This window comes from Plecotus auritus, assembly GCF_963455305.1.
Source record: "Plecotus auritus genome assembly, chromosome: 2".
NCBI lineage: Eukaryota > Metazoa > Chordata > Mammalia > Chiroptera > Vespertilionidae > Plecotus > Plecotus auritus.
In genome coordinates, this window is record NC_137771.1 from 11,055,693 (window position 1) to 11,077,583 (window position 21,891).

Genomic DNA, 21,891 nt, shown 5'->3' on the forward strand with positions numbered 1-21,891 from the left:
ATGCGGCTCGAGAGCCGCGGTTTGCCACTCTGTCGACTAATGAGTTTGCCGACCACTGTCCTAGAGGATCCTTTCAACCAAAAGAGGCCCGAGGGCCCCGCGTTGCCTCCCCAGTCTGGGGTTTGGTCTGGGCATCCCTCTGGGCCCCCAAAGACCCCGGGTCTGTGCTGAACAAGGGGTGGGAGGAGCAGGGAGATGAGGAGGAAGGAGACTCGGACGCCACGGTGAGTCTAGAAAGCTGCCCGGAGCTTGGAGGGCAAGGGCATTGGATGCACACGGGGCCCGAGCGGGCACTGAGGCTGGGCAAGGCAGTGTCGGAAGCACCTCGAATGCATCCCGCAGCCGGTCAGTTGCTAACTGCATTCACGCTTTTGGGTACAGCCCCAGAGCCTGTTCTGTTCTTTCCTTAAACATTTACTTTACACAAAAGCACCTCAAAAACTGAATTCAAGGAAACGAGTGCTCTCGTAATTGGAAAATGAGCATCACGTCCTGCACAGGCAGGAACCATAAAAACAATGCTGTTCATTCTGCTAGGGGCCGGTCCTCTCCTTGTTAGAGAGAGAACAGCAGTGTTACAGGTGTACTGTCCTGTGTGGTAGCCACCAGCCACACCTGGCTACGTAAATGTGAACGAAAGTAAAGTAACAAGAAAATTCAGTTCTTCAGTTGCACTAGACACGTGTCCAGTGCTCATTGCCACACGGCGGATACTACCACGCAGAACCACGCATGTCCAGAGCATCCCCCCATTGCGGCATTGCTGGACAGCATTGCCGGACGGACCTGAGGCTGAGTCAGACTGGGGTTTCTCCGAGGACAGGGCCACCGGTCCTTCTCACTCAGCTCCTGTCTGAGCTCAAGGGTCCCCACTGGAGGAGGGAGTCCGGTGCCCGTTCACCAGCGGGCTGGCCTCCCTCCCTGCCTGCCTGCCTGCCACACCCTGCTACCTCCTTCGGAGGCCCCGAGGGCTCCCTCTCCTTGCCACTAGCCAGAGATCGAGAGAGGTCTGAAGGGACCTGGACTGTGTAACCGCAGTGAGTTTCGGGAAATGAATCCTTGCGATTCGTTGTCTTTGGCTCTGAGCCCCAGACGTGCTGGGGAAGGTGCCCAGGCTGCCAGCTGTGCCCACTGTGGCCTCCTCTCAGTGACGGGTTGACAGGCAGCCGGGAAAGGGCGGATGAGGGGGTTGGATCCGACCCCAGTCTCTGCCTTTAGGAACGAGGCGGGCAACGAAGGGAGGGCTCCCTGGCCTGTGGTTCCCTTGTTGTCACAATCAGGGACAGCCTGGCAGTGGCCAATCAAAAGCAGGCACGACAGTCCAGTGGCCAAGGCAGCAGGACGGAGGGAGGGCACACAGGCGGAGGGGCATTGCCCAAGCCTGGATGAGCTCCCAGCCGTGGATGCCGCCCCGTGAGAACACGCCCATCGTGCCCTTTGACACGCCAGGCCTGTGCACGCGCTCCCCCCCCCTCCGCCGCCTGGAATGCCTCTCCCTTCACCTCCATGTGACATCTCAGAGGCTGCATTAGGTTATTGGGGTGCGGGTGGGGAGGTTGTCCCTTGTGGGCGGAGCCTCGGCCTATTCATGGAACCCACATTTGAAGCAATTGAGTAAGAACAGGGGTGGAGACTATCGCATTTACTCCCTCTGTCCCTCCCTCTCTTCCTCCCTGCCTCTCTCCTTTCCTTCATTTTTGCAGTCTTTCCCCTAAATGCAATAGCATCGTTATTTAAATGGTCCTCGTTTTGAAAACACTAAACTATCAACAAGTATAAAGAAGAAAAACGAAAGTTCCGTCACCCTGAGGCTAACATCTGTTCATCCTGGGCTGCAGTGTTCCATCCGTAACGTGTCATCCACGTGCTTCCCAAAAGTGGGGTTGGTCTTTGCACACTGGTCTGCACCTGGCCTTTTTCGTAACGTCAGGATTATTCCGGTGTAGTTCATAGGCCATTAAATTACCTCCTTTTCGGAGAATGTAGTTCTAGAAATGTTGACAAATGTTGTTCGTCATGAAACCACCCCCTGACTCCTATGTCACGACATCCTTCCCTGTCCGTGGAAATAACCTAAATGCCCCACTGCAGGGGGGTCTCTTCTTTCAGGGATGATTGTGCCATGAAGTGTTTACCCAGTCCGCCAGGGCTGGGCACGGGGGCTGCTTCCCACTCTTCCTTCTGAGAAACAGTGCCCGGGGCTCCAGAGGGGAAGGTGGGCCCAGAGCACCCCTCCATCTCACCAGGCCTCCCTCTCCCTCCCTCTCGCCTGGCTGTAGGGAACCGGCTGGACGAGGGCTCAGACGTGGAGTCGGAACCGGACCTCCCTCTGAAGCGCAAGCAGCGCCGCAGTCGGACCACGTTCACGGCCGAGCAGCTGGAGGAGCTGGAGAAGGCCTTCGAGAGGACGCACTACCCGGACATCTACACCCGCGAGGAGCTGGCACAGAGGACCAAGCTGACGGAGGCGCGCGTCCAGGTGAGGGGGCGTCTCAGGTGCTGGCACTGTGGCCCTAACCCAGAGGCTGGAATTAAGGAAGTGGGGTGGCCAGGGTCTGAGGGTTCAGTGGGCCTCCGGGGAGTTCTGCTGCAAGTGGTCTGAGGACCGTGTAGACAAATAATGCCACCAGCAATTGATGCAGAGGAAGTGGCAGCAAGCGTTGGTTGACTGACTGACTGACCGGAGGGGGAAGCCAGGAGCTGCAGCGAGGCCTGCTGACATCTCTCCAGCAACAAGTACTTTAAAGAAAAGATGAGAGGAGGGATGGAGGGAGAGATGCAGAGGAAGAGAAGAGGTCAAGGGAGGGAGAAAGAAAAAGGGAAAGAGAGAAAAGAAGGAAGAGAGGGTGGGAAGGAAGGAGGGAGGGAGAAGGGAGGGAGGGAGGGAGGGAGGGAGGGAAGGAAGGAAGGGAAGAAAAAAGGAAGGAAGGGAAGAAGGAAGGAAGGGCAGTATTTCAGCCAGAAGAGAGGCTCAGAAAACAAAAATCTCCAAATCTCTGATGAGGGGAGAAAGCAGTTTGGAGGAAAATTTCTGAACAGGCCTAGCTTCCTAAGATGGGTAATGAGGTTCCCATTATGGGAAGCATGCAAGCAGACCGGGCAGGCATGGTGGGTTCCTGGTGTGTTAGAAACCTCAGAAGAGGATGGCCAGACCTTGAACACCCCCTTCACGCCCTCAAGTGTCAGGTCCCTAACCAGCAGGGGTGGCGGAGGGGGTGTGCAGAAAGAGCAGAGCCTGCTGGGGTGCAAGGCCTGTAGCGGGGTCGGGGCTTGCCTCTGAGTGCAGGGAGAGTGTCCACCCGCTGGGGAGGGCCCAGGCTGGGTGGTGGAGGAGGAGGTCATGACGGACAGCTCCCATGGGACCCGTTCCTGGCCTGTCTTCTCCCTGAACGGGGGGCTGGGGGAGGGGACACAGGCAGAGGGGTCACCCCGATCTGCTTCCTGGGGGCGCTTCCATCTGAGGCTAACTAGCCTCGGTTGGGCACCCACCTTGTGCCAGTCACAGGGCTTGGGCTTGTCATGCATGACCTGGCGGAACCTCTGACCCCCTTGTCAGGGTTGGCATGGTCACCCCAAGCTGTGGGTACAGGAGCTGAGGCTGGGAGAAGTGGCATGCCCAGACGCACAGAGCTGGCTTGGGGCTGAGCTGGGCCTGGAGACCCCCAGAGACCAGGTTCTTACTGTCCAGGAAGTAGAAACTGACTCAGAGCTGCAATCTGAAAGCAATAGGGAAAGTCCTAGAAGCAAAGTGGCATTTAACCACTCCAGGAACCAATGTACCTCCCTCCACCCTCCCCACCCCCACTCCTGGAGTGAGGGGGCCTTGGCTGCCTTTGAGAGAGACCCAAGGGGCAGGGGCAGGCGGCAGCAGCCAGCTCATCTCATCGCCTCCCCTCCTCTCCGGGTGATACCCGAGCCTGCCCCCGCCGGCCTCCCTCCCTCCCCTCTGATCCTCCTGCAGCTGTTCTCCTGGGCACATTCCTGGGTGCTTTCTCATCCCACCCCCGTCTGGGGGGCCAGGCTGCTTCCCACCACCTTGAAGCCTGGCCGCTGCTTGTAAAAGTTCCTGGCTGTCAGGGCAGCTTTTATTGGCCCAGGGGACCCAGAAACAGGTGTCACTCAAGGTCCAGGGAGGGAGGGGGCTGGGAAGAGGGGGAACAGACAAACCCAGAGTGAGGGGCCCAGGCAGACATCTTCCACATGCTGACTCCCCTATCAGACTCTGGGCTCCCCCTGGGCAGGGCGGGGTCTCCCCCTCAGACTCTGAGCTCCCAGCCCGAGTGCTTTTCCTGCAGAGGGCAGAACAAGAAATGCAAAAAAAAAAAAAAAAAAAAAAAAAAAAAAGAATGAACAAAGGGAAACGAAAAATAAATAAATAGAGATGGAGACAGGGATGATGGGACATTTGGCCTGGAGAGGGGAGACTTGGAGGACATGGCTGCTCTGAGAGGCCCAGGGTAGGACCAGGCCGGCAGGGGAATGTCCGAGTTCCATGTGAAGGTCGGCAGAAAGGAGAGCACAGGACTGGGAGCCACAGGTCCGGGTTCCCCGGGGTTCCTGCCTCTGACCAGCGGCAGCACCTTTAACAAGTCACTTTCCTTCCTGAGCCTTCATTTTCCATCTGCCAATAAAGGAATTTAACTAAATGGTCATAAGGCCCCTCTCAGTTCTAGGACCCTGACCGACAATCAGGGCTGCCTTGTGAGGTGATGAGATCCCCGTTACTGAAGCATTCAAGCAGCAGTGCCACATTCTGTCTATCAGAGCCCCTGGTGGGGGTTCCTGCCGTGGGGAGTGTGGCGAGGGCCTCGAAGCCACCTGAGCCCTGCTTAGTTTTATGGCTCTGTATAGACTTCAGGGGTCTCAGCATCTGATTCTAAGAGTCTATGGTTCAGGGATTTTGCAATCTTACGCCATTTTTTAACTTCAATTTTCTTTTTCAATTACAGTTTACACTCAATATTATTTTGTATTAGTTTTAAGCATACAGCATCGTGCTTAGACAGTCACATACTTTACAAAGAATTTTCCCGTATTTTCAGTACCCACCTGGCACCATACATAGTTATTACGATACTAGTAGCCCATCGCGCGCTACTGCACGCAGTAGGCCGCCTGCCACTTCCGCGGGAGCCACCGGGAGCCACAGGGCACTGCGCTGCTTCTGCGGGAGGATCAGAGGGGAGGGAGGGAGGCCGGCGGGGGCAGGCTGTGGAGGCTGTAGGCCGGCTCCTCTGTCCCTGTCCGTGTGTCCGTGTCCTCTCCATCTCTGGGGGATGGCGGGGGAGCGGAGTGGGCAGCCAGCCTGAGCCAGGCGCAGCAACGAAGCAAGCATTCCACCAGGCCACTCATGCTGCCCACTCTCAGCAGCCATCCCCCCCCCCCCCCGGGACTGGGGGACTCCGGCGGGGCTGAGAGGACTGGACGCCACCATCTTTGTGATGGAGTGATGGTTAATTTGCATATTACCCTTTTATTAGGTAGGATTATGGACTCTATTCCCTATGCTGAACTTTACATCCCCGTGACTGTTTTGTAACTGCCCATCTGTATTTCTTAATCCCCTCACCTTTTTCACGCAGTCCCCCTCCCCCTCCCTTAGGTAACCAGCTTTCATGCTGTCTTCCCTCAGTGCCCTGGGAGACGGGTGGGACAGTGGAGTGGTTGAGTTGTCTCAGAGACAGAGGCCTCGCCGTGAATTCCAGTGCCATCAATTACTCCCTTCGCTCTCAGTTTCCTCATCTGCAAAGTGGAGATGAAGTAATAGGGCCTGAGGATTAAATGATGACAAACACACACACACACACACACACACACACACACAGAAAGTGGCCAGCGCATGAAAGTGCCATAAGTGGGGGGTCATTATGATTCAAACTCCACCTATTCTTGGTGGTCCCAATTCTGGCCACTCTTGAAACTCCAGGTTCATTCATCTGGCACTCATTTATTGAGCACCTACTATGTGCCAGACACTGGTCTAGGCACCAGGGATTCAGCAGACAGAAATCGCTGCTGTCATGGAGCTGATACGCGAATAAACAAGTCAGCAGGTAAACCTGTGTCAGCAGGGCTTTGTAACTCAAGTGTGCTACCCCCCTCTGGCTCCCCTCCAGCCCTGCCTCTGAAGCCCACAGGGTGTTATATGGCACCCCTGATGTCTGGTGGAGACTCCCCTGTCTCGGCCACTGTGAAGGGGGGCGGTGGGGGGAAGGGGTGCCAGGCAGGAGGACCCATGCCAGGGGCCAGAAACCTCCTCTAGAGGAATCTTCATTTTTAAACAGCTGGAGGCTGACCCCACCCTTGCACACATCTTCCTTGGAGGAAAACAAATCTATTGTGTCCTGTTGCCGAGATCCCTGAGCCTGCATTTCTTCTAGACACCGTGGCCACCCTGAACTGAATCCCATTTTGGAGGGTCTAGAGCAGTGGTTCTCAACCTTCCTGATGACGCGACCTTTTAATACGGTTCCTCATGTTGTGGTGACCCCCAACCATAAAATTATTTTCGTTGCTACTTCATAACTGTAATTTTGCTACTGTTATGAACTGTAATGTAAATATCTGTGTTTTCCGATGGTCTTAGGCGACCCTGCTAGCGGTTCTCAACCTGTGGATCGTGACCCACAGGTTGAGAGCCGCTGCTGTAGAGCCTAAGACCATCGGAAAACACAGATATTTACATTACGATTCATAACAGTAGCAAAATTACAGTTATGAAGTAGCAACGAAAATAATTTATGGTTGGGGGTCACCACAACATGAGGAACCGTATTAAAGGGTCGCGGCATCAGGAAGGTTGAGAACCACTGGAGAGGGACTCGCTAATTAGCAACTTAAACCAAATATTTTCACAACACTCGATCCCATGTCTCATGCACTTCTATGCCAGGCACGATGCTCAACACTTGACATACATTATCTTTACCATCCTCACCATAATCCTAGGAGGGAGGGAGGGAGGGTTAGTCTCCCCAGTTGGCAGGTGAGAAGTCTGAGATTTAGCTCAGACCAGTAACTTCCTGAAGACACACTTCATAGGCAACTGTGCTAGGACTCAAACCCAAGTCTGCCTGTCACGTTCTTTTTGTCTGTGCTGCATCGAGAAAGGGGCCAGATGAAATATTCAACTCGGGAAACAGGATGCCCCGGGCAGCCCTCGGTGCCCCGGGGAGGGGGCAGAAGTCGGGACTTCGGTTTTATTTGGGTGCCAGTTTCACTCCTGACTTAGCGGCCCCGACTCTTTTCTCTGTGAATCCTGTACTAGTGAGAGCCGGCTGCTCTGTTCACCAGCTTAGAAAGCTGAACCCCGTTTCTCCTCTGGGAGAAAAGACAAGTGATACCAGGGACACATAAGACCCCTCCATCCAGCTGGCATATCAGCAGGTGTGGTCTGGAGGTTAGGGGGTCTTCAGTAATCCTATGCCAGGGAAGGTTGGGGCCTTCACCCCACAAGGAGGGGCTGGCTCCCCATTGAGCCTTGTGGCCCCAGCCCTGGCAAAGTCCTCTCTTCCTTCCCTTGTTGTTCGTTCGTTCTCTCATTCATTCATTCATTCATTCATTCAACAAGTATTGGGTGAGTACCTATGGAGCAGTGAGCAGTGAGCAAGGGATGCAGGGCCTCTGCCCACAGAACCTGGCGCCCGAGGAACAAAGAGAAGCATCGTGAAAAAACCCCGCAGTAAACAGGATGACTGTGTGAGGAAGCGCACGTGAGGCCTCCGAGAAAAGGCGGCACCTGCTTGAACTTCTCTTCCAGGCATGGTTAAGGAACTGGAGTCGGAGGGGACGATTCAGCTGAGCCCGCAGGCCGAGGAGTCAGTGCAGGAAGAGTGTTCCAGTGAGAGGGAACAGCATGTGCAAAGCTTAAAGGCAGAGATGAGCCCCGTGAGAGCAGCCCCGTTTGGCATACTCATTCTCTGGCCTGGCCCAGGTCTTGTTGCGCAAATTCGGATTAGTGGGTTCTGGAAAGTCAGGCTGATTTAAGTTGGAACCTTAGATCCATCTGTGTGGTCTTTTTTTAAAAAATATATTTTATTGATTTTTTACAGAGAGGAAGGGAGAGGGATAGAGTTAGAGACATCGATGAGAGAGAAACATCGATCAGCTGCCTCCTGCACACTCCCTACTGGGGATGTGCCTGCAACCAAGGTACATGCCCTTGACCGGAATCGAACCTGGGACCCTTCAGTCCCCAGGCCGACGCTCTATCCACTGAGCCAAACCAGCTAGAGCCAACTGTGTGGTCTTGGCAAGTTATTTGACCTCTGTGCGCCTCCGTTTTCCCTTCTGTGAAATGGGAATAGGAGGACATGACTCGTGGTTCCGTGCACGGACAGACCTGTGAAGTGCCAGCACAGGGCATGCAGGAAAGGAGTCACAAAGATGTTAGGTTAGTTTTCCACTGACGCCTATTTCACAAACCCCCGTGACTGTGGGAGGTGGTTTCCCCAGTCAAGGGGCCTGTGCTGGAGAAGCAAAGCGGGGCCTCAGGCTCCGGACAAAGAACTGGTTTTCACATCTGAGTCTGGCAGGCAGGTCTCATCCTGGATTCTGGTGGGTTTGGGGTGCATGGCTTCCCCATTGGGGGCTTCTTGGAGGAGGTGGGAGTTGGGTGTGTGGGAACAAGGACAGTCTACTGCTGCCATCCCTCTGAGCAGGAGCAGCTGCCATGGAAAGGGCACTGTACCCAGAGTCACATAGCCTGTCACGTGGGCAAGCCACTCACTCTCTCTGGGTCTCAGTTTGCTCATCTGTAAAATGGGGGTAATCATAAGCCCCTCTGGGGGGTCATGAGGACAGAAGGGGACCGTGCCTATGACAGCTCTCTGCAAACTGTCCCCGCACAGAAAGGTGGGGATGTCCTCCTGGAGAAGGATGCTGCCTGGATGGAGGGTGATGGCGGGGGCAGGTGGGGGGGAGAGATGGCCAGGGGCAGGGGGGGGCGGGCCTTGTCCTAGCTGAGTCTCAGCTCTCTACCAGGAACCAGGCTGAGGACTCCCTTCTCCACTCTCGACCCCACAGGTCTGGTTCAGTAACCGCCGTGCGCGTTGGCGTAAGCAGGCAGGAGCCAATCAGCTGGCAGCGTTCAACCACCTTCTGCCCGGGGGCTTTCCCCCCACTGGCATGCCCACGCTGCCCCCCTACCAGCTGCCGGATTCCACCTACCCCACCACCACCATTTCCCAAGGTGAGTGCCTGAGCCCGTCCTGGCATCTTATCCATGTCCTTTGTCCCTCTCTCCTCCGCCCACCGGCTCCTTCCTTAACAAAGAAGGAATAGTAAGGGTTGTATATTTATGACCATTTGTCAGCTTCCACGAGGACAGACTATTAAGACAAAAAGGTGAGGTCCTGCCCTTGAACTCCTTGGCTCTGCCACAGAGCATCCAGGTGAGGATTAACAATGTCACCTCCAGGTCCACATTGAGAGCCTGGGTCTTATTAAGATGCGGACGAGAAGGTGAGCTTTGCAGGAGGAGAAAGGTTCCTCCCCTCCCTCCTTGGATCCTGTCTCTGCTTCTGCTCTCCCCGTACCCCCTCCCCCCAGCACACAGTAGGGATCCCACTACCTGACATCAGCTTCATGAAGCCCCGGTGGCCTCCTCTTAAAGGGCTGGCAGGATGGAGCTCTGGAGGCTGAGGAGAGAAGCAGGGGAACTTCTCGGGTTCTTGATGAGAAACTAAACCTTTACCAAGGATGATGGTCCCGTCCACTGGAAGGCTGCATGGAGGGGCCCTGACAGAGCGGAATTGCAGCCGAGCAGCTAGGAACAGATACAGCAGTGCAAACCTTGACCACATCGCTCACTAGCCTGTCACCTCGTACAAGTGCCCCAGCCCCATCGAACCTCGGTTTCTTCATCTATAACATGGGAACCATAGTCTTGCTTTATACCCTCGGTATTTGTAAAAGCACCTGGCAGGTGGTTGCTACTGGAAAAATGCTATCAGACATGCCTGGAGAGATTAACGGAGGTCTGACTCAATCCAGACGAGTTACTGAGCGAGCACCCAATGTGTGCCAGGCGCTGGGCAGCAGGGCGGGCGCAGTCGCCTAGAGGTGGCCTGGCGAGTTGGTTGGCTGTCTGTCCAGACTTGGCCAGCCCCTAGTGCCCTGCCCAGAAGCCAGCTTGTCCCTTTTCAAGAGAAGACGGTGCTTTCCCTCCACTGGCTGGGCACTGGGAGGAGAAGGCTCATAGCTCGATTTCCAAACAGGAGGCTCTTTCCCTCCCTGAGAGCCCCCCTTCAAGGTGCGGCCACTTGTTCAGCCCTCTCCTGGGTCTCTCCACAGATGGGGGCAGCACCGTGCACCGGCCCCAGCCCCTCCCACCGTCCACCATGCACCAGGGGGGGCTGGCTGTGGCCGCCGCGGCCGCGGACACCAGCTCCGCCTATGGAGCCCGCCACAGCTTCTCCAGCTACTCCGACAGCTTCATGAACGCAGCGGCGCCCTCCAACCACATGAACCCCGTCAGCAACGGCCTGTCTCCTCAGGTAGGCGGCCCCGCTCCTCTGCCCAAGGCCCCATGGCCAGATGCCCGCCAGCCCAGCCTTCGAGGGCTCTGGGTGACACAGGCTGGCTCTCCTTGGGGAGAAAGTTCGTGCTCCGTCACCTTGGGTTTGTCTTCGCAAGCTGCAGGCCTGGTGACCCAGCGGGTGGACGCAGAGAAAGGGTTTGCATAACAAGTTTCCATACTTCTGGTTTCCCCCCACCCCTGAAACAAACAAATATTGTGTCATAGACTTGCTCCTGGCCCCAGACCACCCAGAGCTTGTGAGACTGGCCCACCACCCACCTCGTGGCTGTTCAGCCATAAAAGTCAGGCTTTTCCAGCCAGTGCCTTGGTGGGAGCCTTGCACAGTTCCTGTGGGACTTGACTGTGGTTGGGGCTTGTTCTAGAACCAGGAGTCCCTCCTGGATTCCATCCTGTGCTCCATCTCCCGCCTTTCACAGGAGTGGCCTTCGAATGAAAGGCAGGACCCTGTCCTGTTGGTGGAGAGAATGTGGCTGGGGTGCTACATGGCACTCTACTCCCATTGGGTCTTGGAACTCTGTTCACTCGCATGTGATTGGTTGCTGGTTAAGTCACTCATTGCCTGGTGGTGCTGTTAGAAGTCATGGGACCCACTTTAAATGTCCAGGCTGATGGTGGTTAGCGCTGGGTTTGGGGAACAGGACTCGGTGATGCTGGAAGTTCTAGTGAGTTTGAGGAACTGGTGAGTTCGTTCTTGCAGCCACAGCAGGCTCTCAGATAGATGTGCACTGGGGGAGGGATTAAATCCAAGACGTGTTTTACCCTGCCCGCTTCTGAGACACCTCCCTCTGGTCTGATACAAACTTACCTGAACAGCTGTAGTGCAATAGAAAGGGGAAGACTTGGAGGGGTTTGAACCCAGCTCCGCTGCCCAGGTGTCAGGCAAAGGTAGCATCCTTGAGCCTCAGCTCATCCCCTGTTAAACAAAAGTGTGGTTAAGCAGAGTGTCACTAACCTAAGAAAGATGTTCTCCACACTCACGTGCTAATAAGTCAGAGCACCTAGCACAGAGCCTGGCACAAAATAGGGCCAAGGAAGCATTAGCTCTCTTTTCCATCCACCCCCACCCCCCCCCCCGTCATTGCCAAGATAATGTAATCAGTATAGAAACTGTTGCCTGAAATAAAAGGGGGCCAAAGGGGAGGTCAGCTACAACCCCAGCCCACTGGCCACATCTATCCAGCTACCTGTTTGTGTAAATAAAGTTTTATTAGCACACAGCCCTTCCCACTGATCTAAAACATTCCCAAGAATGTTAATTCTTTGCATGTTTTTGATTCATTCCTGTTTGCCTCTATTTAATGTGTGTCGTTCAGGGCGAATGGCATTTTAGCTCCATCATTTACTTGTGGGTAAGTTCCCTTCTCCTCTCTATGCCTTGATTTTCTCATCCACGAAATGGGGATGCTACAGCACCTACCTCATAGGGTCCTTGAGAATTAAGTGAGACCATCTGTGTGAAGCCCTTAGCCCAGGTCCAGGCAGAGTTGAGTGCCAGGTAAACATGCAGCTGAACGCAGAGCTCCTAACGATGGTGCTTCAAGTCCCTGGGGACCCCCATGATAGGGGGTGATGCAGACCAGTGGAACCCAATGGAGCTTCTTTGGGATTCAAGGCCATGACCTCCGTCTCATTAGGGCCCAGGACTGACTGGCCCAGCTCTCCTTCCAGAGTCAGGAGATAGACACAGCAGGATCCCCGAACTGGTCGGGGAGGATGCTGCAGAGACGGGAGGTATCCACCGAGAATGTGGTCCTGGCCTGGCCTCCAACAAAACAAGTCGCGGGAGCATCGCTTGGGAATCGGAGGAGGGCCATTGAGAGGATGTGGCCAGCCATCTCGCTTGACAGATGGAGGGCCCGGGACACACTGGCAGGACCAGGGCTGAGTTCAGGACACCTGGCTCCCTGACCATTGCTCTTCCCAGCCACTGGTCTCGGTGTGGGCTGAGGTTTATCCCCCAAGCAGCACTTTTGCCACAGGGGAAAGGAGAGACTGGGAGACCAGGGCTCCTTGCAGCATGGTTCAGCAGGGGGTCCAACAGTGAGGATGTTGCATGCACTGTTTGGGCTCAGAAAGGAACCTCAGGGAGGGAGGGAAGAGGAGAAACTGACCCACCCACGTGAGCAGCCAGATCCAGCCCAACCCTCAGCAGCTCGCTCCCCGCTCCGGGGCGGAGAGGCTGGGAGGTGTGATGGATTGGGCAAACTTCGGACACTCGCCCAGAGGTTCCCACCAAAGGTGTGAAGACAGATGGAGGGTCTGACAGGGGCAGAGGGGACCAGGAGGTGAACAGCTGCTGGAGGGAGAGGGGGCTGCGCGCAGGGCGGGCCGGGGGCAGGCTGTATGTGCTTCTGTGCGCTGACCCTCCGGGGTTAAGCTGCGAACACTTCCTGAAGGAAGGGGGCGGCGAGTGGGGTGCTTGGGTCTTGTACAAAAGTTCCGGCATTTCTGCGCCAGCACGCCCCTCCTCCATCTGAGCAGCCCGCTGACATCGTCACACATCTCTGTGGTTTGGGGAGGAGGAGGGGTTCACCTCCCATGTCCTGCCTCCCCATCAGGAGGAGCCCACCTGGGAGAGAAGGAGATGATGGGCCCCGCTGGGGTGGGGCTTCCACCTGGGCTGTGGGCTGGCACAGGTCCCCTCACCCAGGATGGCAGGTCCCTGCCACTGCTGCCCAGGTGGCTTGGCCCGAGGGGATTGCACTGGGGGATGAAGTTGGGGCTCCGCTGAGGACCTGCTTGTCACACTGGCTGGTTCACTGCTGCCTGGGGAAGATGCGCCCCTCCTGGGGTGCACCCCATCTTTGTCTCAGACCCAGCTCTGGAAGCAGGTGCTGGGAGCCTTGGGGACTTCACAGAGAGACTGCCCAGCAGAATTCCACAAAAAGCCACTTACTTATCTCAGCTCTGCCTGGCCCCGGACTCCGAGTGTTTGCGAGGTGCCAGGCACTGTTCTAGGCATTGGCCAGGGAGCAGGAGGGAGGCAGGCCCTGCCCCTGCCCCTGCCCCTGCCCCTGGGGAGCTGGCAGTGTCATAGGGCAGGCAGACAGTGAACATCCTGAAACAGCAAGTCACGCACTACGTGTCATGCCGAAATGGACGAGGACAGCTAGACTTTCTGAGCCCCTGTGACCCAGACCCTGGTCAGAGTGTTTCCTGCCTCCTAATCTACTTCAGGGACAGAACCGGGATCCAACCCTCGCCTCTGGAGCCTGAGCTCCTAGCGGTCACACTCCTGCCTCAGAAGTGCCCACACTCGCTGTCTCTTTTGGAGACTGGTTGGCAGCAAGAGGAAACCATCTCGGGAAGCTGGTACCTTCAGCTCGGGGGAGGGGAAAGCTCAGTCAACCCATGTCATAGATGAGAAAACTGAGGCCAGGACCACAGGTTAGGGGGTGATGGGCAGAGCTGACTCAAACAAGTAAAGCCTTCCTAGCGGTTTGGATAACCATGCGGCTTGGTCCCCTCCTAGCCCAGCCCTCAGCCACCCCCAAAGGCATCCATATAGGATCAGGCCCTCAGCACTCCGCACTGTTTGTCCCCAACTTTGTGCACTGGGCCCTTCTGGAGAGGAAATCAGCCTCTCTCTGCTGGCTTGCTGGAGGCTGAGACTCAGAGACCCCAGCCCACTCTCCCCTTCAGGGTCGGCTACTTGGAAAACAACCTAAGGCAGTTTAGGACAAAAGGACGCTTTGGTAACCGCAATGACTTGGAATAATCGGATACCTGCAGACTCATCGCTCCCCACTGGCTCATATCTAGGGCTCGTAAGCAGGGCCACAGGTTAGGGGTAGTGGGCAGAGAGAGAAAGGGGACACCTAGGCCTGTCCTTAGGGGTTCCCCAGCCCCTGCTGGAGGAGCTCCCGGTCTGAGAGCAGGCGAGGGGTGGGAGAGAACAACCCCTTGTCCCCAGATGCCCTAGGCCAGTGGTCGGCAAACTGCGGCTCGCGAGCCACATGCGGCTCTTTGGCCCCTTGAGTGTGGCTCTTCCACAAAATACCACGGCCTGGGCGAGTCTCTTTGGAAGAAGTGGCGTTAGAAGTTTAAGTTTAAAAAATTTGGCTCTCAAAAGAAATTTCAATCGTTGTACTGTTGATATTTGGCTCTGTTGACTAATGAGTTTGCCGACCCCTGCCCTAGGCTGACGGTGGAGGCACAGCCCTCTCTTGGAGAGCACCCAGTGTGGTGGGGGAGGCAGGCGGCAGGCATCCATTCATAAGTGCAGCACTTACCGAGCCAAGCTCCTGAGCAAAGAATCAGGCACAAAGTTTGGCCATGTCGAGGGTCACTTGGGCTGGAGACCAGGGGCCGGTGCCCAGGGCCGGGGGCTTTCTCAGGTGCTGTCTGTGTGTGTGTGTGTGTGTGTGTGTGTGTGTGTGTGTGTCTGTGTGTGTGTGTGTGTCTGTGTGTGTCTGTGTGTGTGTGTGTGTGTGTGTGTGTGTCCGCAGGAGGCAGCTGGAGTTTCCTCACCCATGCCTGCTGTTTTAGATGCAGAGTCCACGAGAGTGGGAAGTGGAAACCGAGGCCCAGAGTGGGGGGAAAATTGCCCCAAATCACACAAACACACTGTCAGTTAGTGGCCGAGCTGGGCCTGCCACTCGGCCCCTGACCCCAGCCAAGGGCTCTGTCTTGCCGCCACCACCCGTTTTGCTCCTTCATCATGTCCCACATTTGTGGTCCCCTCTGCTCCTCTCTGGAGCTTAACATGAAGGCACCGGTAAAAGGGATTTACATATTCATTTCCCCCACACTGAACTCATGGAAATATCCTCGGAGTGTGCAGTTAATCACCAGGCCACAGTCACAGGAAACGAAGCCTTTTGTCTTTCCTGCCTGTGCCCGTACTAATCCCAGTGGCAGCCAGCGTGCAGCGAACGCTTACCATGGGCCAGCCATGGACGAGGCCAAAGACTGTACCTGCGCTCACCCACTGAATCCTGGTAGTTATTGTGACCTGCATTTTACAGACGAGGAAACTGGTGTGTCCAGGGTCACCCATCCTTCCTGCATCCATCCATCCATCCATCCATCCATCCATCCATCCAACAAATATTCATTAAGCCCCTACTATGTGCCAGGCTCTGCAGCAGGTTCTGGAAAGGACAGAGCTAGGAGTCGAATGGTCCAGCCTCAGAGCCCACTACACTGTTCTGTTGGATCTGCCGGGGAGGTTGGGTTTGCAGCCACAGGGACAGAGCCAGGTTCAGAGCTCCTCCTTCCTCCTGAGACCAGTAGAAATAAGGCTCAAGGCTTTATTTTTATTTCTTGATGAATGGGGTCTCCTGACTGCCTCTCAACAGCAGATCCCCACCGCTGCCCTCCTGGCATCATTCCAGGCCTCCAGGGGAGCCAATCCCAGGGAAGCACTTTGCCTCTAGGAAGTCATTCAAGCCCCACAGAAACCCTACACTTGGGGAAACAGGCTCAGAGAGGTTAAGGAACTTGCCGAAGACCACAGAGCAGGTGCGTGGCGGAGACGGGACTCTAAGGCAGATCTGCGTGACCCTTGACCCTCAGGCGGGATAAGATCAGGTCTGCTCCGGAGCTGAGCTGTGCCCCTCACGCGGTGGGCACAGGAAACTCCTTTGCCTCTTTCTCTTGTCACTTCCTCTTTGTGTCCCCCCTTTATTGGTGACACTGCGTTTATAATAAGCATTTAAAATGAGTCTTGCTGGACCAGGGACGAGGAAGGAGGGAGTGGGAGATTCGTAGGCAGAAAGACGGGGAGGCGGATTGTCGGGTGTTAAATAGCCCAGAATTTTTTAAAAAACTGATGCAAATCACTGGTAGGAGAGAAAATTATGTGCAATTACGTCCTGATATTGGAAGGTTTTGCCTAGCCCAGGCAACAAGATCTCATTAACAAGCAGAAAATAAGATTGAAATGGTGTGTAAAAGAGCTGAAAAATGAATTTGAATGCTGCGTTTGTCCACAATTACCCCCTCCTTCACACACATTTTATTGCAATTTTTTTATTATTCTTAATCTCTCCGTTCCTCAAAGCAGATTGGGGACATCCTGGCATTACGGGGTGTCGGGAGGAGGTGCGGAGGATTTCCTGCTCCCCTGAAAGGAGACCCTTCTCGCGCACATTTGCCGAGGTTGGGTTTTGGAGGGATCAGAATTCATTTCTCCGGCTTAGCGGGTTGTAGGAACATGGGGCTTTAACCCCAGCCAGCGCTCCTCCGGGCCGCCAGCCCTTCCTTCTCCTCCCCTCCCTGCGGCTCTCAGGGTCTCCTCCAGGCTTTCCCTTTCCCCAGAGGCCTCTCCCTCAGGCCCCCGGGGAAGGAGAAACAGCACGGCCTTGCTAAAGAGCAGCCCTGAAGGGCTGGTTCTGCCACTTCCCAAATTGCTGTGTGGCCCTGGGGCAGCTTGCTTAACCTCTCTGGGCTTCATTTTCCTCATCTGAAAAGGAGAGAGATAATCCCTACCTCTCCCGAGTACCACGAGGACTAAAGGAAAGTTTGAGTAAAGTGCCTGGCACCTAGTAGGTGCTCAATAAATGTGCATTCATCTCCCCCGCCCCCCAAACTATGCCCTGGCTTCCAACCCTGTCTTACTCCCAGCCTATCTCTTCCTGTCTCTTTCCCCCTTCCCTTCCCTCTCTCCTTCACTCCCTTCAATTGGTTGGAAAATAACTGAGTTGGTTTCCAATCCAGAACAGTGTGGGGTGTTCTGCTGACCCTAGTCCTGGGAGAGAGGATGCTAGGGTAGCACCCCACTCTGCAGAAAGCACAGGAAAGACTGCCCCCTCTCCCCCATTATATGCCCCCACCCGCACCCCCGCCCAGGGCTCTGGTCCAGGATGAGCTGGGATGGAAGGACTGACCAGCTCACATCAGAAGGACACTGGCTCTGAGTGATTTTCCCAGGGTGAGGGAAAAGCGAACTGAGTCACCCCATCTACCCACCCACCCATTTCTCACCATTTCTCACCATGACCAACCATGATGGTGTGGGGTCAGAGGTCAGCTTGTGGAAAGGGCCAAGAGTCTGTGGCCAGATATTCTTGGACCTAAAGCCAAGTGGCATTTTACAGTGTCTGCCCTCCCCAGCTGGCTTTCACCCCACTCAGTGACAGCCAGCTCCCAGGGACGCCCCCGCCCCAGCCCTGTCAGCCAGCCCCTCATTGCAGCCCTGAGCAGAGCACCAACTGAGGGCCTGGGGCCTGTCCTCCAGCTCCCCAGGCGCCCCCACACCCAGTGCCCTTTCCCCTAGGGCTCCCGGCAGGCCTGCTCTAGGGCTCCGAGAATTGGCCCTGGGGCCCTGGGCATCCTCCAGCCCCTCCAGCCCCTGGGGGCACACATCCTGCCAAGATCCTGCTCCCACATCCAGTGCTGCCTTTGTCCACGGTTAACCTCCCTCAGTGGGAAAAGCTGAGTTATTTCCCCCTGGCGGCTCCTCGCCAAACAAAACCACCTGCTCCCATCAATCAGAGGTCGCTGCAGCCTCCAGCCCACAGGGAGAGGCCTGGACAGAGCCTCCTCTCCCATAAAACAGACCCTGTTTATGTCTCTGCTGCTCCACCCTCCTTTTCTGAGTGGAGGGGAGCAAGGGGGTAGGGACAGAGGCGAGCCTGGGATCTGGAACTTTCCCGACTGCTGGTAAGCGGTGCGTCATGCCCATGCACAGGTCCTGCCAGGAACTGGGGGGCTGGTTTCCAGGTGGCTCTGGGGTCTCTTATCATTGAGGAAGAAGCAGGAGGGCCACCTGGCCTTTTCTCCTCCTTAGAGGAGATTCTGGGAAGATGGGGTTTCGAGCCCATCTCCCTGAGTCTGGACAAGAGACAGGTTGGAGACTGCCTCCGGGGCTCTGGGCCTCTTTTTTGCCCCCCACTGACACATCTGCAGCAATCTAGACTGCACCCCTTAAGAAGGTGTGGGCGGGAGCTTCGCTGCCCCTTCCTGGCCTAAGCAAGCAGGGGAGGGAGGCCAGGATGCTTCCATGCACGCCTTGAGGTCAGGGACCAACCACGGTCTTCAGTAGGACCACAGGTGACACAGTGACAGCAGGTGCATGATGATTTCTTTGCTAACACACAGAACTCAGTGTCTGGCACACAGTAGGTCTCCAACCACCGTTGGCAGCCCCCAGGCATGCTGCAGGCCCGATGACATGTAGCTGTGGTCTGTCCCCAAGAGCTTTTTGAGGCAGCTGATCACGTAGTTGGCACTTGGATGTCATTACATATGATTTCCTTCAAATTCGTTTATCTGGTTTCTGTTATTAACAACAGCGGAGGCCCAAATAAGGAATACACACGGCCGTCTTTGCTCTTACCAATGAGAGAATCAGATGTTGACAATTTAGTGGGATTTCTGGTCAGACGGGGTAGGAAGAGCAGAGGAGTCTGAAGGAGGGAGGGCCTGGCCACTGAAGACTTCCTGGAGGAGAGGAGTCTCAAAGGGGAGGTAGGATTGGCTCAGGGAAAATAGGAAGGGATAGGAGGTTGGTGCAGACTAGACAGCAGCAAATAATATGGCAGATACTTAAACAGTGTCTAATTCAGGTATGTCATGGAACGATCATACAGACCAGGGTTCGGATCCCGGGTCCTTACTTACTTGCTATGTGACCACAAACAAATTACATGAGCTCTCTGAGCCTCGGTCACCCTCCCTCAGGCGCCCCCAGTTTTCTCATCTGTGAAATGGACTGATACTACTCACCTTGCAGGATGATGAGAAGTAAATGAGACTGTTTACACTTGGTACCACGCCTGGCATACAAGAAGAGCTTAATAAGTGACAGTTCTAGGGGTGACCTGCTAGGTGTTTCTGCTTGGCCATTTTTCTCCTGGGACCGGAAGTCTGGCTCAGCTAGGCCAGGCCTGGTCACTAGTTGGGACGTTGAAAGATCCGAGTTCCCTCCTGGCTGTGCTTCGGACCCACTGTGTGACCTCCCCCTTTAGGCCTCAGTTTCCCCATCTGTGCAATTAAAGAGATGGATGAACTGCTAGTGAGGAACCTGGTTGTTCAGAGTCTGTGATTCCTGTGGGCTCTTTGTATGAGCACGTGAGTCCTCCTGTCCCCCCACCCCCCACCCTCCTGGGGCCTCAGCCCCGCTCTGTGGAGCTTTGCATTTAGCTGTGCAGAGCTGCCTGGTTTGGTGGGAAAGAATGCAAATAGCGGATTTGCCCTTCTTCCTGATTAACACGGGGGCTCTGAGTGAGACAGTCCCCACAGATAGAGGGGAAGAAAATGAGGGAGATTAGCAATTAATATGGTGGGCGGACGCGAAGCTGCTCAGGCCCATCCCTGGGGTCCCCAGCGGGAGGGAGGCAGCCGGGATGCTCAGCACCTGGACCTGGGAGGCCGGGCAAGACCCAGGTAGGAGAGACAGGGTGATTCTGAGGGTCCCCTGGGGCCATGCTCCACCCTGCCTCCAGGAATTTGCACCTGCTGCTTGCTCTGCAGGGGACTCCCCTCCAGCACCCCGTCATCACCCCAGTCCCACTGCCACTGACCCTTTTAGACTTGGCCCTTCCAAGAAGCCTTCCCTCGCCCCTCAGGGTGGGCTAGTGTTGCTTGCACTGTTCGTTTATCACACTTTATCAGTATATTCAAAGTACTTGCTTTACTAGGCAAATCATAATAATAAGGGTTCTGTTTTTTGAGGACTTTTCACAGGCCAGATGCTGTGCTGTTTAACCTTCCTAACACCTTTGCAAGGGGAGGGCCTGAGTTATTTCTCTCCTTCAAAGGCGGGTTCAGAGGCACCAAGCAGTTTAAACAATTTGCCTGGGTTGCTAACAAGTGGCAGAGCCTGGACTTGAACCCACCTTCCTGGCCCCAGAAACCACGCTGCTACTCAGTACGTGTCACAGAAGCGGTCTGTGTTCCACCTGCCGGGGACAGCTCTGAGGGCCAACCGTGACTCTCGGATCTCAGCTATTCCAGTGCCTAAAACCCAAGAGAGCAGGGGCGTCGGGACGCAGGCTCCGGAATCCCTGGGCCTGGCCCCAGTCCCAGTCCCCAGCACTGTCGTTTCCTACCTGTATGATTCCAAACAGGTTCCTCTCTGCCTCACTTTCCCCCTCTGTAAAGCAGAGCTAATAATAGCTCCTATTTTAGAGCTAGTCTGAGTTGATATATGCAAAGCACATTGGCGTCTGGCACAATGCGGGTAGCTCTTTGCAGATGGGGGCTCCCCAGGCCACACAGTGACGGAGTGGGTGCAGGGCCAGGCCCCAGACCTCCTGTTGTGGAATGAATTTTCCCCCAGCACCTTTGAGTTCCCCTGCTCCTTCCTGCCTCCCTGTCCAGGCATCTGGCCGCCCCAACCTCAGCCAAGGGCCTCTCCCTCACCCGACCCTCACACCAGGCCTCCTCTGTCCCCTGGCCCTCTCCCCAACTGTGCACATTTCTCCAGCACCTCTGGGCGTGGGGACGGGAGTTCTGAGCTGCCCTAGGGGTTCTGCTAGGACAGCTGGGGCTTCTAGGAGCATCAGCTTATCCGGGCCACTGTCCCCCAGGGCATCACTGGGGACCTTCAGAAGGTCAGGCCTGAGTGCAGTCTCGGCTGGTCACCCCTCTCTGTGCCTCTGCTTCCTTCTTTGCCAGCACTTTCTATGAAGGGAGAACAGTCTCTACCCCACCCCTTGCCCCGCCAGGCCTGTCGTCCCACTGGCCTCCTCCTCCAGCCAGTCTTGCCTCCAAGGCCTGCCCCTCATCCCAGGCTTTCTCTCGGCCCAGCTGATGGGAAAGTAGCTGCAGATTCTTTCCTGCACGCTGCTCCTGCTCTCTCTTGCTCTCCTTGCCCATTCCCTCCCGCCAGCGCCTGGCTGCCCCCAGCCCCTTCTCTCCCTTCAGCCCCCTTGCCCCTCACCCTATTTGCAGCACCCCCTGGACACCTTCTCCTGGCTCCCATCATAAGCCTCCTACACCTCTGCAGAGAGAATCCTCTCTGCCCCCTCCCCTGGACCCTGCCCCCTCCCCCACCCCTCCCCTCTCCTGCCTTCTTTCAAACCCTCTGTTTCTCCCTCCTTCCTTCTCTCCTCTCAGATCCAGCCCCTCCCGTTCTCTTTCCCCTAATCTCTCTCCTCCACCGCTTCTCACTTCCAGATTTCTCTCACAAACACCTCTTCCTTCTTCATCTTCAGCCCCCTCACCCCCTCGCCTTCACCCCCTTCCCGTCCTCTCTCCCATTTCTCCTTTCCCAACAGTTCTAGTCTCTCTCGGACCTGTCCAGTTCGCTAATGCTGGGCCCACAGGCTGGGCGGGCGCAGGTTCTGGGGGCCCAGCGGACCTGGGTCCGGGCAGGGGTGGGGGCGGTAGGGGGTGGAAGGGGGGATCCGGCTGGATCAGCGTGGCAGCCCCTCCCTGTGCGCTGAGCGCCGGCGCCGTGCCTT

The 21,891-nt window shown here is 55.9% G+C and overlaps 1 protein-coding gene across 4 annotated transcripts in view; it reads left to right on the plus strand.

Moving 5' to 3' along the window:
* PAX7 (paired box 7) overlaps positions 1 to 21,891 on the plus strand; it is a gene marked incomplete at its 3' end in the record, with an annotated part of 98,775 nt that overhangs the window by 49,220 nt on the left and 27,664 nt on the right. For all 4 annotated transcript variants that reach the window (XM_080655064.1, XM_080655065.1, XM_080655066.1 and 1 more), the window contains exons 5-7: positions 2,280 to 2,479; positions 9,025 to 9,190; positions 10,294 to 10,496. In XM_080655064.1, coding sequence (XP_080511190.1) covers positions 2,280 to 2,479; positions 9,025 to 9,190; positions 10,294 to 10,496 — 569 coding nt within the window. The remainder of the gene's footprint in view (positions 1 to 2,279; positions 2,480 to 9,024; positions 9,191 to 10,293; positions 10,497 to 21,891) is intronic.